Source organism: Glycine soja, chromosome 7 (genome assembly GCF_004193775.1).
Source record: "Glycine soja cultivar W05 chromosome 7, ASM419377v2, whole genome shotgun sequence".
In the NCBI taxonomy this organism is placed as follows: domain Eukaryota; kingdom Viridiplantae; phylum Streptophyta; class Magnoliopsida; order Fabales; family Fabaceae; genus Glycine; species Glycine soja.
Window position 1 is genome coordinate 34,608,396 of NC_041008.1, and position 15,018 is coordinate 34,623,413.

Sequence of the window (15,018 nt, forward strand, 5' to 3'; positions counted from 1 at the left end):
CAATTTTGTCTTGCATGTTTAAAGAACATTATTAAATTGATTGTTGCTTCTTTTCTGCATTTCGAGCCTATCATTTAGAAGGGGGTTAAAATTTTGTTAGTGAAAATTAATTCACCCCTTCTTAAGATAGTTGAGGCCATTTGTCTAATAGGGAACACTTACCTGAAGAGGTATTAGTACCTCCTTCTCACCCTCCTTGTTTGCCTCTTGGCTGTCTTTAGTAAGACCCTCTTTTTCTTGTGGTAGAGTGGCTTTCTCCATCTTTAGCTCTACCTTAGGTTGTCCACTCTAGGTACTCACAATATTCTCTTCCTTCTTAGGATTGGGTTCAATTTGTGAAGGAGGGATGCGTAATTTCCTTTGTAACAAAAGAGATTGTATACTAGCCAATTGGGATCCCACCTTCTTCCAAGGTACTAATGAATCCTTTCTCACTCTTTATATATCTATCTATCTATCTATATATATATATATATATAAGAGAACCCCTAATGATTAAGGGAATTCAGACATATTTCTCTTATTAGATGTTTGGATAAGATTATAGAAAAGATCTTGGAAAAAAGAATTAGGAAGGTTATGGTTCTAGGTGGAATAATTGATGAGAAGAAATTTGCTTTCCTAGGGGAAAGGAACATTTTGGATGGGGTGTTTATTATAAAAAAAAAGTAGTTCATGAAGAAAGGTTGCCTCATTTTCCGGCTAACTTTGAAAAGGCTTATGATTCAGTTAGATAGGATTTCTTGACATACATGTTACATAGGATGGGCTTTTGTGGAAAATGGATTGAGTGGATGTGGTGTTGCTTATAATCTTCTTCAAAATCCATCCTTGTAAATGGAAGTCCATTGGAGGAATTCATTGCTTAAAAAGGCCTTGAGCAAGGAGATCCTTTGGCACCGTTCCTCTTTTTGGTGCTTGTGGAGGGCTTGAGTGGATTAATTATGAAATCAAAGAATTTTTTACCAAGGTTGAGGTTGGTGATGGGAACTTGAAGGTTTTACTTCTTCAATTCACAGATGACACAGTCTTATTTCTTAGAGATAATGTGGCAATTGTTTTTACTTTGAAAGCAATTCTTAGATACTTTGAATTGGCATCTGACTTAAAAGTAAATTGTTACAAAAGTAGCTTGGTGGGTGTCCATGTGGAACAAAGGAAGGTCTTTAGTATTGCGAAGATCTTAAATTGTACTACTATGACCATTCCTTTTGTATACTCTAGGTTATCAGTGGGAGAGAATGCAAGGAAGATTGGCACATGACAGCCAGTAATTGACAAGATGAGGAGGATATTGACTCCTTGGAGGAGGAAACACTTGTCATTTGGAAGGAGAATTTGTTTCATAAAAATCGGTACTATTTTCCTTATCCAATTGTATTAACTTTTGTTTTTAAAAGTACCCAAGAAAGTCATTAAAATATTCTAAATAGGATCCAAAGAAACTTTTTATGAGGAGGAAAATTGAGGGAAAAAAATGTGTCATGGGTGAGATGGGATGTAGTGTGTTATCATATCAAGAGGGGAAGGTTGGGAATTAAAAATTTATTGTTCAATAAGACATTATTGGGTAAATGGCTTTGGAGGATGTTGATCAATAATAGAGAAAGTCTTCGGAGAGATATTTTGGTGAGAAAATATGATTTTTAAATATTGATATTCTTGTAGAGGGTAGCCACACAAAGACGGGGTCTCAATGGTGGTGTGATCTTTTGAATGTTTGTGAGGTCTTTCAGAATGGCCTTGGGTGGTTTCCAAAAAATGTCTCGAGAGTAGTTAGGCATGGGAAGGAGGTGAGCTTTTAGAGAGTTAAGATAATGATGTGGAAGCAATGCCTTCCAAGGTTATTTAGATGATGCCAAAGATTCAAGAGTCAAGCAAATTCCAAAGACTCAAGAATGAAGTTTTCAAGAATCAAGTTTCAAGAATCAAGATCAAGATTCAAGAATCAAGAGAAGAATCAATCAAGATAAGTATTAAAAAAAGTTTTTCAAAACATTGAGTAGCACATGAAGTTTTCACAAAATCTTTTACCAAAGAGTTTTACTCTCTGGTAATCGATTACCAGAAGGTAGTAATCGATTACCAGTAGCCAACATTATTTTTCAAACTGATTTACAAAGCTGTAATCGATTACCATAAATATGTAATCGATTACCAGCTGTAATCAAAATTCAAAATGAAGAGTCACATCTATTGATGTGTAATCGATTACACCTTAATGGTAATCGATTACCAGTGACTATTTTCGAAAAATTTATTTCCAAAAGTCACAATTCTTCCAGTGACTTGTTTCTGAAGATTCTTTCAAAAGTCACAACTTTTCTAAGTGACTAGTTTTAAAAGAAATTGCCAAGAGTCAAAAACTTTGACTTGAGTCATCAAGAGATTATAAATATGTGACCATGGCATGAATTTAAAGATGATCCATCATCTCTTTCAATCATTCTATCTTCTTTCATTTCTTTCTACATAATTTTTCTGATTCTTTTTTCTCTTCATCTTTCTAAAAGTTTTTGTTCAAAACTTTCTGTTCCAAGAACAGTTCTTTGTTCAAAAACTTGTGTTTTTCATATTTTTCATTCTCTTCTCCCTTTGCCAAAAAGAATTCGCCAAGGACTAACCGCCTGAATTCTTTTGTGTCTCCCTTCTCCCTTGTCAAAGAATTCAAAACGACACAGTCTGAGAATTCTTTTGATTCTTCCCTTTCCCATAAACAAAAGATTTCAAAGGACTAACCGCCTGAGATATTTTTTGTTTCCCGTTCACAAAGTTTCAAAGGACTAACCGCCTAAGAACTTTGTCTTAACACATTGGAGGGTACATCCTTTGTGGTACAAGTAGAGGGTACATCTACTTGGGTTGTTGTAACTGAGAACAAGAGAGGGTACATCTCTTGTGGATCAGTTCAAGTGGAGGGTACATCCACTTGGTTGTTCAAAGAGAACAAGGGAGGGTGCATCCCTTGTGGATCTTTGCTTGTAAAGGATTTTACAAGGTTTTAAAGAAATCTCAAGGACCGCATGTCGCTTGAGGACTGGATGTAGGCACGGGTTGTTGCCGAACCAGTATAAAACTCTTGTGTTTGTTTTCTTCTTCCCTACACTTTTAATTTCCGCTGTGCACTTTAATTATCGCTTTTACTTTTAGTTAAGTTTTTATTTCTATTCTCTACTTTCTTAACAACATAGTAAAAGCCTAAGAAGGGTAGATTTTTAATTAGTAAAGGTTCAGCAATAATTAATTCAAGCCCCCCTTCTTAATTATTCCGAGGCCACTTGATCCAACAAATGAGAGCTTATGGAAAAAATTTAATCGAGCTTTTCTAAACTCAGAACAATAACAATGTCGAGGTGGGCACGCCCATGCAATAAGGAGGAATGAAGATGGGATCTACACTGAAGGAGACCATGGTTAGAATTGGAACATCTTGTGGTGCAAGAAATGTGGGTTGCCATTGGTGAAAATGGGCCAAAATAGAACATAGGGGATGGGTGTGCAAAGAATATTAACTCATAGAAGAAGTATATGGTTAGAGAGGTGTATGGCAGTTTGCTTATGAATGAGAACTTGGAGAATGAAAAATTTCACAAGCAAATATTGCATCTACCTATACCTTCTAATGTTAAAGGTTTTGTGAGGAAGGTGGCACATGATAGGCTCCAAACAATCGATAATTTGAAGAAAGGAAGATCATCTCAGATGACACTAATATAAACTGTGTTTTGTAATGAATGTGTAGAATCTACTAGACACCTTCTGTTTGACTATAGATTCTCTTATTACATTTGGTCAATATACCTATGGTTTGGTGACATGCAAGTATTTCCATCTGAGTGAAAAAGTTTCATGTATAAGTCTCATTATCGGGGTTGCTTATGTGGGAGGGGGACAAGCTTTAACAACCATATGATGAAACACATTGCTATCTTGTACTGGTTTGGTTGTGTTTGGCACTCCTTAAATTATGACAAATGATGTAGTTCCATGTAGAGCTTGTAGGCCTTGGACCTTCTTCATTAATGGAGTCCTTTTCTTCTAGAAGATCAATGGCAGTGGAATGGAGAAGGAGGAAAGGTCATTGAAGATGCCACTTCAAGGAGAAGATGAGTCAAGAACAAGTTCACCACCATAGGAAACCATGGATAAGAGCTTGAAGGTAGGAGAAGATGAGTAGAGGGAGAGGGAGAGAGGGGGCCACAAAATTTATGCCTCAAATGAGGTCTGAAATTTGAAGTATAATTTCTCAAATGATCAAATTTCCAAAAAATGCACACACAAGGCCTCTATTTATATCCTAAGTGTCACACAAAATTAGAGGGAAATTTGAATTTCTATTCAAATTTCACTTGAATTTGAATTTGAATTTGTGGAGCCAAAATTTCACTAATTATGATTAGTGAATTTTAGCTATGGCTCAGCCCATTAATCCAAGATCAAGTCCAAGATTCTCCACTAAGTGTGCTTAGGTGTCATGAGGCATGTAAAACATGAAGGGCATGCACAAAGTGTGACTATATGATGTGGCAATTGGGTGTAGCAAGCAAATGCTCACTTCCCCCTTAGACTTATCCAAAATTTAATTGGATTGGGCTTCTCCCAATTCAATTAAATTTCTCTCCCAACACACACATCAAATAGTACACTTAATGTATGTGAAATTACAAAACTACCCCTAATACAAAAACTAGTCTAGGTGCCCTAAAATACAAGGGTTGAAAATCCTACATTACTAGGGTACCCTCCCTACACTATGGAGCCCTAAATACAGGGCCCAAAAATAATGAAACACTAATCTAATATGTAGAAAGATAAGTGGGCTCATACTTAGCCCATGGGCCCAAAATCTACCCTAAGGCTCATGAGAACCCTAGGGCCTTCTCTTGCATCTCTAGCCAAATCTTCATGGAATCTCTTAGCCATGGCTCTGGTAATGGGTCCCCTCCTTGGGAGGATTGCATCATACCCTCCCTCTTGAAGAGGATTTGTCCTCAAATCTGCAGACCCCTCATCATCTGAATCAGCTACACCTCCAAAAGGAACCAAATCAGTAATGTTAAAGGTGTTGCTAACTCCATACTCCTCTGGGAGGTCTAGCCTATAAGCATTGTTGTTGATCCTCTCCAAGACCTGAAAAAGGCCATCACCTCTAGGGCTAAGTTTGGACTTTCTCTTAGTATGAACTTGGTTCTCTATTGCCTTTAGCTACATACACCTCTATTTGGTTCTCTATTTGGTTCCTAACCCTTTCATGTAATTTCATCACAAACTCTGACCTGGATATCCCTTCTTTATGTATAAAAGAAGTGTTAAGTGGAAGGGGAATTAGGTCCAAAGGCATGAGAGGATTGAACCCATAGACAACCTTAAAAGGTTACTGCTTAGTCGTTCTATGAACCCCCTTGTTATAGGAAAACTCCATATGAGGAAGGTACTCATCCTAAGACTTGTGATTGCCTTTTAGGAGAGCCCTTAACAATGTGGATAAAGATTTATTCACTATCTCTGTCTGCCCATCAGTCTGTGGGTGATAAGTGGTGGAGAAAAAGAGCTTAGTTCCTAGCTTAGCCCATAATGTTTTAAAAAAATGGCTAAGGAACTTAGCACCTCTATCAGACACAATATTCTTAAGCAAACCATGAAGCCTCATAACTTCTCTAAAGAAGAGTCTTGAGATGTGACTAGCATCATCTACCTTGTGGCATGGTATGAAATGTGTCATCTTGCTAAACCTATCCACCACCACAAAGATAAAGTCTACACCCTTTTGGGTCCTAGGAAGCCCAAGGGCAAAGTCCATACTATTATCTACCTAGGGTGCAGATGGAATGGGTAAAGGTGGGTATAGCCCATGAGGCATCACCCTAGACTTGGATTGTAAACAAGTCACACACCTAGTGCAATACCCATGGACATCTTTTTTATATGGGGCCAAAATAATTTTTCCTTGAGGAAGACAAGAGTCTTATCAATTCCAAAATGCCCCATTAGCCCACCCTCATGGCTCTCTTTGACCAAAAACTTTCTAATGGATCCTTGGGATACCTCCTTGAACAAATACCCCTTAGCAATGTAGAATCCATCTTGGGCCTTGTGCCCATAGCTAGCATAAATAGGAGAGAAGTACTCATCAGAAACATACAATTCCCTTATGTTATCAAATCCTAAAATTTGATCTCCAAGAGAAGAAAGCAATTGTGTGTCTCTTAGAAAGAGCATGTGCAACCACATTGGTCTTTCCCTTTTTGTATTTGATAACATATGAAAATTGCTCTAGGAACTATACCCATTTTGCATGCCTCTTGTTTAACTTGCATTGCCCTCTAATGTACTTAAGTGATTCATGATCCTTATGAATAACAAACTCCTTGGAAACAAGGTAATGTTCCCCAGTTTGGAGGGCTCTAACAAAGGCATAAAGCTCCTTATCATATGTGGGGTTGTTGAGAGAGGCACCATGAAGTTTCTCAATAAAGTAAGCAATAGGGTGTTCACCCTATAACAACACAGCTCCCACACCTACACCAGAGGCATCACACTCTAGCTCAAAAGTTTTAGAAAAGTCAAGGAGAGCCAGAACCGGTGCCTTGGTGAGCTTTTCTATGAGCAAAGCAAAGGCTTGCTCTTGTGTCTCACCCCATGTGAATGCCACATTCTTCTTCACCAACTCATTGAGTGGCAAATCAAGTGTAGAGAAATTAGGAACAAGCCTTTTATAGAAACTAGCCAACCCATGGAAGCTCATAATATCTCCTACACTTTTTGGGGTGGGCCACTTTTGGATGACCTTGATATTCTCAGGGTCCACATGGACCCCATTTTTGCTAACCACAAAACCTAAGAAGACTACATTATTGACACAAAAGGTGCATTTATCTATATTAGTTGTCGCAACCTACCCTACGAAGGGGGTGCGAAAGGCGAAAAGAAAAGGTGCGTCTTCCAAAAACAAAACGCGTGGGAGTCGCCACCAACATTTATTTAAGGAAAATGCTAGAAAAAACCAAAAAGAGGTTTGTCAATTTTGAAAATAAGGGTTCGAGAGTTGTGTAGGTATCATGAGGCATGTAAATCATAAAGAACATCCATAGAGTGTGACTATATGATGTGCCAATGTGGTGTAGCAAGCAAATACTCACCTCCCCCTTAGGCTGGTCCAAAATTTAATTGGATTGAACTTCTCCCAATTCAATTAAATTTCTCTCCCAACACACACATGAAATACTGCACTTAATGCATGTGAAATTACAAAATGACCCCTATTACAAAAACTAGTCTAGGTGCCCTAAAATACAAGGGCTGAAAATCCTACATTACTAGGGTATCCTCCCTACACTATGGAGCCCTAAATACAAGACCCAAAAATAATAAAATCCTAATCTAATATGTACAAAGAAAAGTGCGCTCATACTTAGCCCGTGGGTCAAAAATCTATCATAAGGCTCATGAGAACCCTAGGGTCTTCTGTTGCATCTCTGACTCAATCTTCTTGGAATCTCTTAGTCATGGCTCTGGTGATGAGTCCCTTCCTTGGAAGGATTGCATCAACAAACTTCAACTCATAATTAATAATACATCTCTTTGCGGAGAAAAAAAGTCTCTGCAAAAAAAAACATAATTAATCTCAAACATGATTTGAGTAATTCCAAATTAATTTTTGCAATAATTACAAATATTATTAAATATATCTCAGAAGTACTGTATGCATTTGAAAAATAATATTACCGTTTTATGTAATTTAATGCTCTTAGTACAATATAAATTTATTTTGTTTTGTACTTCTTCTAATATATCTTTATTTTTGGAAATAAATTAAGATTTTTTTTTGCTCAAATTAAAGGAGGTATAAATTAAGATTTCCAATATTATAATACTCCTTTCTTAAAATATGTTTTTTTTAATTCATCTCCTTCCAAAGTTTTCAATTTCTATGTCATTGAAACATTGAACTAAAAACTCACATGTAATTTTATATTCTAAAAACTATTCAAGTTAACTTTCAATTTAAAAGATAAATTAATCTAATATGTATATAAAATAATCTATACAAAAAGAATTCTTAGTTAAATGTGTAATTTAATTGCTAACTTGTCTGTTATATATCATACATTTAATCATGAATTTATGATTAATTTCAATAGATATTTTTTGAGAAAGGGGGAGATTGAATCGATAAAAAAATATGTCCAAATCATTTTTATAAGTTTTTAAAATTAAAAAAAAGTATACTTAATTAACTTACAACAATACTTATACACAAATCTTAAAACTACATTGCCTTAAAATTAAAAATAATAACAATTAATTATATCATAATAAAATTTATCAAAGATACTTTTAGTAAATAATAAATATTTTTTAAAATAGGAAATTTTTTTAAAGTCATAAACCTCTCCAAAATATATTAAATTTATCTTCATTTGTTCCCCCTAAACCATTATACTAACTTTTAACTAAGTTTATGTGAATTTTTTTAACGAAGTTCATAATGCAAAAGTCAGGTAGCTACAGAGTTTGGACTAAAAGAGTTCGTTTGTCATAATCAAGTTTATATGTATTAATTTGGTGTCATAGTCTTCAACTCGATCTGCCAAACTCCTTTAGTATTGGAAAACAAATGTAATTAGTTATTTTGTGTATTTAATTTTAGCCAAAACGAACGGATACAACATAAGACAAGGAAAACAAAGGAATTTGAAAGAGAAATCATGTCAAATTAATCTAACATTCTTTTATTAAGTATGAGGGATTTTCATTTTTATTCCATGCATAACTACACTTCTCATGTAGTTTGTGTTGCTAGCATTTCTCTTTATCTATACATAGCAATAGTGATAGCAACAACTAATTCTTAGCAAAAGTTCCTACTTAGTTATGCGGTTCAGCAGCACGGTATACACTTTCCATGGAACACATAACAGCAATTAGGAGGACAAGGCAGTGCAGCACCAGTTCGCCAACTACTGTAACTATATTTCATTTCATCTACCATATTTGTATCAGCAACACCTACTAAACAAAAAATAAACAATATATAATTAATAAGGTACTTAGAATAATGTTAGTAAAATAATCGTATTTTGGTTACATATGTATCACAAACAAAACAATGAAATTGATATAAAAGCTAGTCCTCGATATGGTTAATTAATTAACCAAATGCGCATACAATTCTTCTTTGGCAATATAAAAATAAATAGAAAGGGGCCAATTTCTCTACATATTAGTTCTAGCAACCTAATATGCTTGATTAAACTTGGTTAGATTAATTAGCATATTAATATGAAGAAAATATCTACATGTATCTATAAAATGATAATATATTAACTTATTTGAGTTGTACAACTAATAACAAATGCAGGTGAAAATTTCTCATGAAAAGAGTTACCATCATTTGCATGAAAATTCTCATCCATATCTTCGGGTGCAACTTCACCAGAAAGAACGAGGACAAAAGCCAAGAACACAACAAGGACGAGCAAAGCCTTGGAACCCATTTTCCTTAAATCACTGAAACAATTTAAAACTTGTACCTGTGTTTGTTGATGAATATTCTCTATTTATAGAAAAGAGGAGAGGAGTTAAAACAACATTATTCAATTCTTGAGCCTAGTATTGATTTAATTCAATCTTATTTAGTAACTAAGTATCCCAAAATTTACGATCATGATAGTTTTATTTGTTTCCCGTTGCCTCCATTTTAATTTTTAGCTACTATTATATTACATATCTATTATAATACTATATAGTAAGGAAATTTTGGTATATTTTTTGCCGCACAAAATAAGGGTGTTTTAGACAATTTCTTTTCATATTTTTATTTTTTATTTATTTAATATATCATATATTAATTATTAGGACATTTAATAAAAAGTGGATTTCCAATGCACATTTATTAACAAAAGGACAATGAGTTTTAATGTTGTCATTAATGAGTATTGAATTTATGCATTTATTTATTATGTCATTAATGAGTATTGAAAAGGACAATGTCCTAATATCATGATAGTTTTATTTGTTTCCCGTTGCCTCCATTTTAATTTTTAGCTACTATTATCTTACATATCTTTTATAATACTATATAGTAAGGAAATTTTGGTATATTTTTTGCCGCACAAAATAAGGGTGTTTTAGACAATTTCTTTTCATATTTTTCTTTTTTATTTATTTTATATATCATATATTAATTATTAGGACATTTAATAAAAAAGTGGATTTCCAATGCACTTTTATTAAGAAAAGGACAATGGGTTTTAATGTTGTCATTAATGAGTATTGAATTTATGCATTTATTTATTATATTTATGAATTTTACTTTTAAAATAAAAAATTTATGTTAAAAAATAAAATAAAAAGAGTTTAATAGTCATGTATTAAAGTATAAAATAGTTTTATATTGTCATTTAATCACAAATCATTGTTAATATAACTTTTAAGGTAATTATTATAAAAGACAATAAACTTATCATATACGATAAACTATGATTGAATGGCATTGTGAATCTCACTACTAAAAAAAGGCTTTCTACATCGCCCTATTAATATCGGTTATTGCTAAAATCGATATTAACGAAAGCGCGGTGACATTTTCGTAATTAAATGGAGCTACTTAACATCGGTTATAGCAAAACCGATGTTAACTACTTGATGTTAACATCGGTTATTTAAAAAACTGATGTTAACATGATGTTAAGATGAATATGGTAACATCGATTTCAGCAAAACCGATGTTAACTTCATAGAGTTAACATCGATTTTGAGAAAGCCGATGTTAAGGAGTTGATTGTAACATCGGTTTGTTAAAAAACCAATGTAATGTATTTTACGTTAACATCAGTTTTGTAAAAACCGATGTTAACTATATTCAGTTAACATCGGTTATCCATAAAAAAACCGATGTTGTTATGTTTATAAGTTAAAAATTGAGATTTCACAAGCCGCGCACGCTCGAAAACCTTGCCCTCCCTCTTCTCTTTGTCACCGTGAAATCGCTCTTCTCTTTCTCCTCCCGCCTGAAATCTGCCGGAAATCGCTCCCTCGACACTCACATTGTCCTCGCTCGAACCCACACAACCCCCTACAGTGCCGGAAAACCCACATTGTCCTCACTCGAACCCACAGAACCCCCTACACTGTTCTTGGAAGTCTGGCTCGAAGAAAACCCAACATACACTGTTGCTACTAGGGTGCTGAAACAGTCGTGGCATAAGCAGGAGTAAGCTTATTTTAGGGAAATTTCTAACATAGATTCAATTATATGTAGGACTAGGGTCAGATATAGTCATAAACAAAGCTCTTCCAAGTTGTTCCTTGAGCTGAAAGAATTCACAGAAACATCATCTTCTAAATCTGAGGCTACCTCTTTTGTGTCTCTTCTTCTAGAACTTTGGAGCAGAAACTTTAGGTGCCTTGCCCCATAATTGACAGACTAGACTTGCTGTTACATGGCGAATTGGCCGAGTCATAATTGTTTATTTCACTTGACCATGAATTTGATTCTACACTTGCCTGATCATAATTGTCATCACATGAATTGTCAATGCCTGTGTACAACAATATCTCAGAATCTGGTATTCTAAATGATGTTCAAGTACTGCCTCCAATACCATGAGCCCTAAGATGCTTAACAAGGGTATTTCTTGTCACATAGTCCTGATAATTAGAGATCCCTCCAGCTGAAATTAATTGCTTGATTAAGATTTCAGAATAGAAGTAAAGCAGCTTAGTTGTATTCAGAACCCAAATAATAAGATGTTATTAGCTTCTCATTCTCCCTTATAGAACATAACATAGAAAGAGAAGTTTCTTGCCGTGAAAATGATGGATTAGCTAGGATCTCTACAGCAACTTCTATTAGAATCTCCTCCCATCCAACCGGAATTGGTTGTTCTTTTGAAAAAGGATAGCTGCCCATCATAGTGCCCCATTTAGTCTCTATAGAGAATTTTCTAGAAATGTTAAAATAAATATGTTGTCAGTCAGAAGTTTACTTGTGTGCATTGCATGCTTCAATAGTCTGCAAAATCCTCCTCCACCGCTTAGCCCTTAATCCTTCGATCTGGATAGAGATGTGCTGAATGAAGTGTTGTTTCAGGCTGAAAGGGAAAACACCTTTGATATTCATCCATGACATCGATTCCCACCAAATTGGTTGGATTTTGGTGCAATGGATAAATAGGTGAGATTCATCCTCCACAACTCCACTGCAGAAAGGGCAAAGCATATCGTTGATTTCCAGGTGTCTCCTACGCAGATTCTCTTTTATAGGCAATCTGCCCCTACATAATCTCCAAGCAAATACCGCAATTTTGCTAGGTATCTTTGTCTTCCACAGTTCCACACTCCAATCCTCCTTCTGACCACCAGTAATTTCCTCCCACATCAGATTGTAAGCGCTGCGAGTTGAGCAATTGCCTGATGGATCTCCTAGCCACTCCCAAATGTCATTTTGTTGTTGCTGTATGTTTTGTCCTTCTACCTCCCTAAGAAAGATAGTTGCATCAATTTCATTGTCGAATAGCAGTCTTCTCCATGAAAATTTCCATTCCCAGCCCATGTCATTGTGAATTCCCATCTGCCTAATGGTGTGATTCTGCTATGAGGATATGAGAAACAGCCTGGGATACCTTTCTGCTAGTGTTTCCTGTTGATAAATCCACTTGTCTTTCCAGAATCTAATTTTCTCTCCATCTCCCACCTTCCACTTCATGTTATTTTGAATGACCATTCCCTGATTGATTAAAAGCGTGTTTTAGATCCCTCCACCAAACATATTGCTTTGCTGAATTTTCTGGTTCCTCAAGGTTCCTCCAACCACCTTATTTGGATTTCAAAACTCTGGTCCACAACTCTCCTTTTTCACGCAATTTCTTTTTTTTATCATCAAAGATAATATATTATATATTGAAAGAACTACGCAGAGGTACTTAAAATACAAAAGAAGTCCATATAGATGGTTCCACAATCAGACATTGATATTCTGAGGGGGAACCAAGCTATGGATACATAATACATATGAATTTACAAGTATAGAGCTCATAACTATACAATCCCCTGCTGATACATAAAACTTTGTGGTAAATTACTTGACCAGTGATTAAAATGCACTGTAAAATCCTTCTCAAAACTTTGTGCTGCTTTGGGCTTAATGGAAAAGCACCCTTAATTTGCAGCCATGACATGGTTTCCCACCATATGGGTTGTACTTTGCTGCAGTGAAAGAAAAGATAGGATGCATCCTCTTGTTGGGTTCTACAAAGAGTACATAGTGTATCTGTGAGCTGTATCTGTCTTCTCTAATGTCAATTGTCCTCTTGCACCAATACCCGGAGCAAAAGTAGCCACTAGATGCGTTTATAAAGAAATGAAGCCAACAAGAGATTTAAAAAAAAGGAAAAACACATCCAAATCCACCAATCCAAAAGAAAGAACCTTTCACTACAAGGGATTCATGTTTGATTTTATTGGTGTAACCAACGGTATCCTCCCCGAAGCACGAGGAGGCAATCCTATTTGAGCCAAACAGTATAGGACTACTATGAACAGTAAAACTGTCCTTGAGGTGTATCTAGAACTCAAATGTGAGACCACTTTTTGAATAAACCCAGGATACCCCTACCCAAAATTCAAAGACTACGAATTCAAGATCACTGGTTAATATAAAAGAGCTTTATTTTTATGTATTAATAAATGATACTGTATCACAGGATCATAATAAATTTGCAAGTGTACATAAACCTCAGCTGTTGAGAACAAACAGATCAATGAGAAATTAAAAACAAAAGGAATCCAAATCGAATATGAGGTTTCAGAAAACAGGAACACACGTTTTTAGCATTGTCCTTTGGTTCTGAAGAGAGGCCAAACAATTTTAAGACAACCAATTAACTTGACAAGGAGTGCATACAATACAAGAAAACAAGAATCCTATGTGTAGCTATATAAACCATGAGACAAATAATAAGAGTGTGTAAACAAATCGGATTCAAAATACCAATTGGTAGATCTGTAGCAAGTAAAAAACAAGAATTGGAATAATAAGAGAACTAAACTTGGATTATGAATTATGAAAAGAAAGAGGAACTTACAAGAATAATAATGAGATTGAAAGGAAAAAAGAAATAAGAGAAGGGTAGTTTGTGTAGGCAATATAGAGTTCCTGGGAAGAAGAAGAAGAAGAAGATAGGAGTTGTTATTTTAGCTGTTGTAATATAAAATCTATTATTTAAGTACTTGATAGATAAATGCCATTCAATTCGGTTCTTTAACTTTTAAGCTTTTAAAGTGAACCAATTTTATGTTTCAAATCTTAGTTTGTTCTTTTCTTGCTCTTGATGCTTGAAATTCTGACTGTGATGTAATTTAAATGTTGTTGTCTCTCCTATCATGTGTTATTCAGAGTCTATTTTTCTTATCATGGATCTGATGACTACACATAATTGTAGTTATGTAGTATCTCCATAATTTTAAATTTATTTGATAGGGATCTAAAGACTGGCTTGATGAGCTTGAACACATTGTTATTATGTTGAACTTAGTTCATATATGCAACCAATTTTAGATCTGTTGATAAGTTAGTTCTATCAATGCAATTGACATATTTTACATAACCAAAACAACTCCTAGATTGCCCTTGCGGCTATGAGAAGTGAGAACTAATGATGCATCTTTCTAAGTAGAAGAATGGAAAAAGCTTTCCCTTCTCAACCTGGTTTCTCTTGCCCCTAAACTTCTTAAGTCCGGTGTCACTGAAGATTAGTTTATTGCTGAAGATTGATTCATGCTTGCTGAAATCAATTTCTTACACTGAGAATGCTTTAAGAAATGGTTTCCTCAATCCTGTGCGAATTGCCAATAGCTTTGAGCTCCTCATAATTAGATTTGGTGTTGTTCACTGTAGCTCCTTTAATGTAATTAGAATTTAGAACACACAGAGAGCTAGAATTAGCTCCTGCCCTCTGAAATAATCTTTAAACTTAGAGATGTTTGTTTTGACTAATGCACTTGATAAGAAAAATC

The 15,018-nt window shown here is 34.9% G+C and overlaps 1 protein-coding gene and 1 long non-coding RNA gene across 3 annotated transcripts; both read right to left on the reverse strand.

Annotated features, from left to right (window-relative positions):
• Window positions 1-416: 416 nt before the first annotated feature.
• On the reverse strand, window positions 417-14,173 carry LOC114419355. Its single transcript, XR_003668244.1, has 3 exons — window positions 14,088-14,173; window positions 7,550-7,552; window positions 417-426 (listed from the first exon to the last, which is right to left on the reverse strand). It is a non-coding gene; the product is annotated as an uncharacterized LOC114419355 (long non-coding RNA).
• LOC114419353 lies at window positions 8,709-9,564 on the reverse strand. Of its 2 annotated transcripts, none has more exons than XM_028385011.1 (2): window positions 9,389-9,564; window positions 8,709-9,009 (listed from the first exon to the last, which is right to left on the reverse strand). In XM_028385011.1, exons 1-2 carry the CDS (start codon window positions 9,495-9,497, stop codon window positions 8,882-8,884), a joined length of 237 nt encoding a protein of 78 aa, XP_028240812.1. In that variant the 5' UTR covers window positions 9,498-9,564; the 3' UTR covers window positions 8,709-8,881. The 2 variants fall into 2 exon arrangements, with proteins under 2 accessions (XP_028240812.1, XP_028240811.1); XM_028385010.1 differs by having other exon boundaries at window positions 8,709-9,012; window positions 9,389-9,549.
• Window positions 14,174-15,018: the final 845 nt, after the last annotated feature.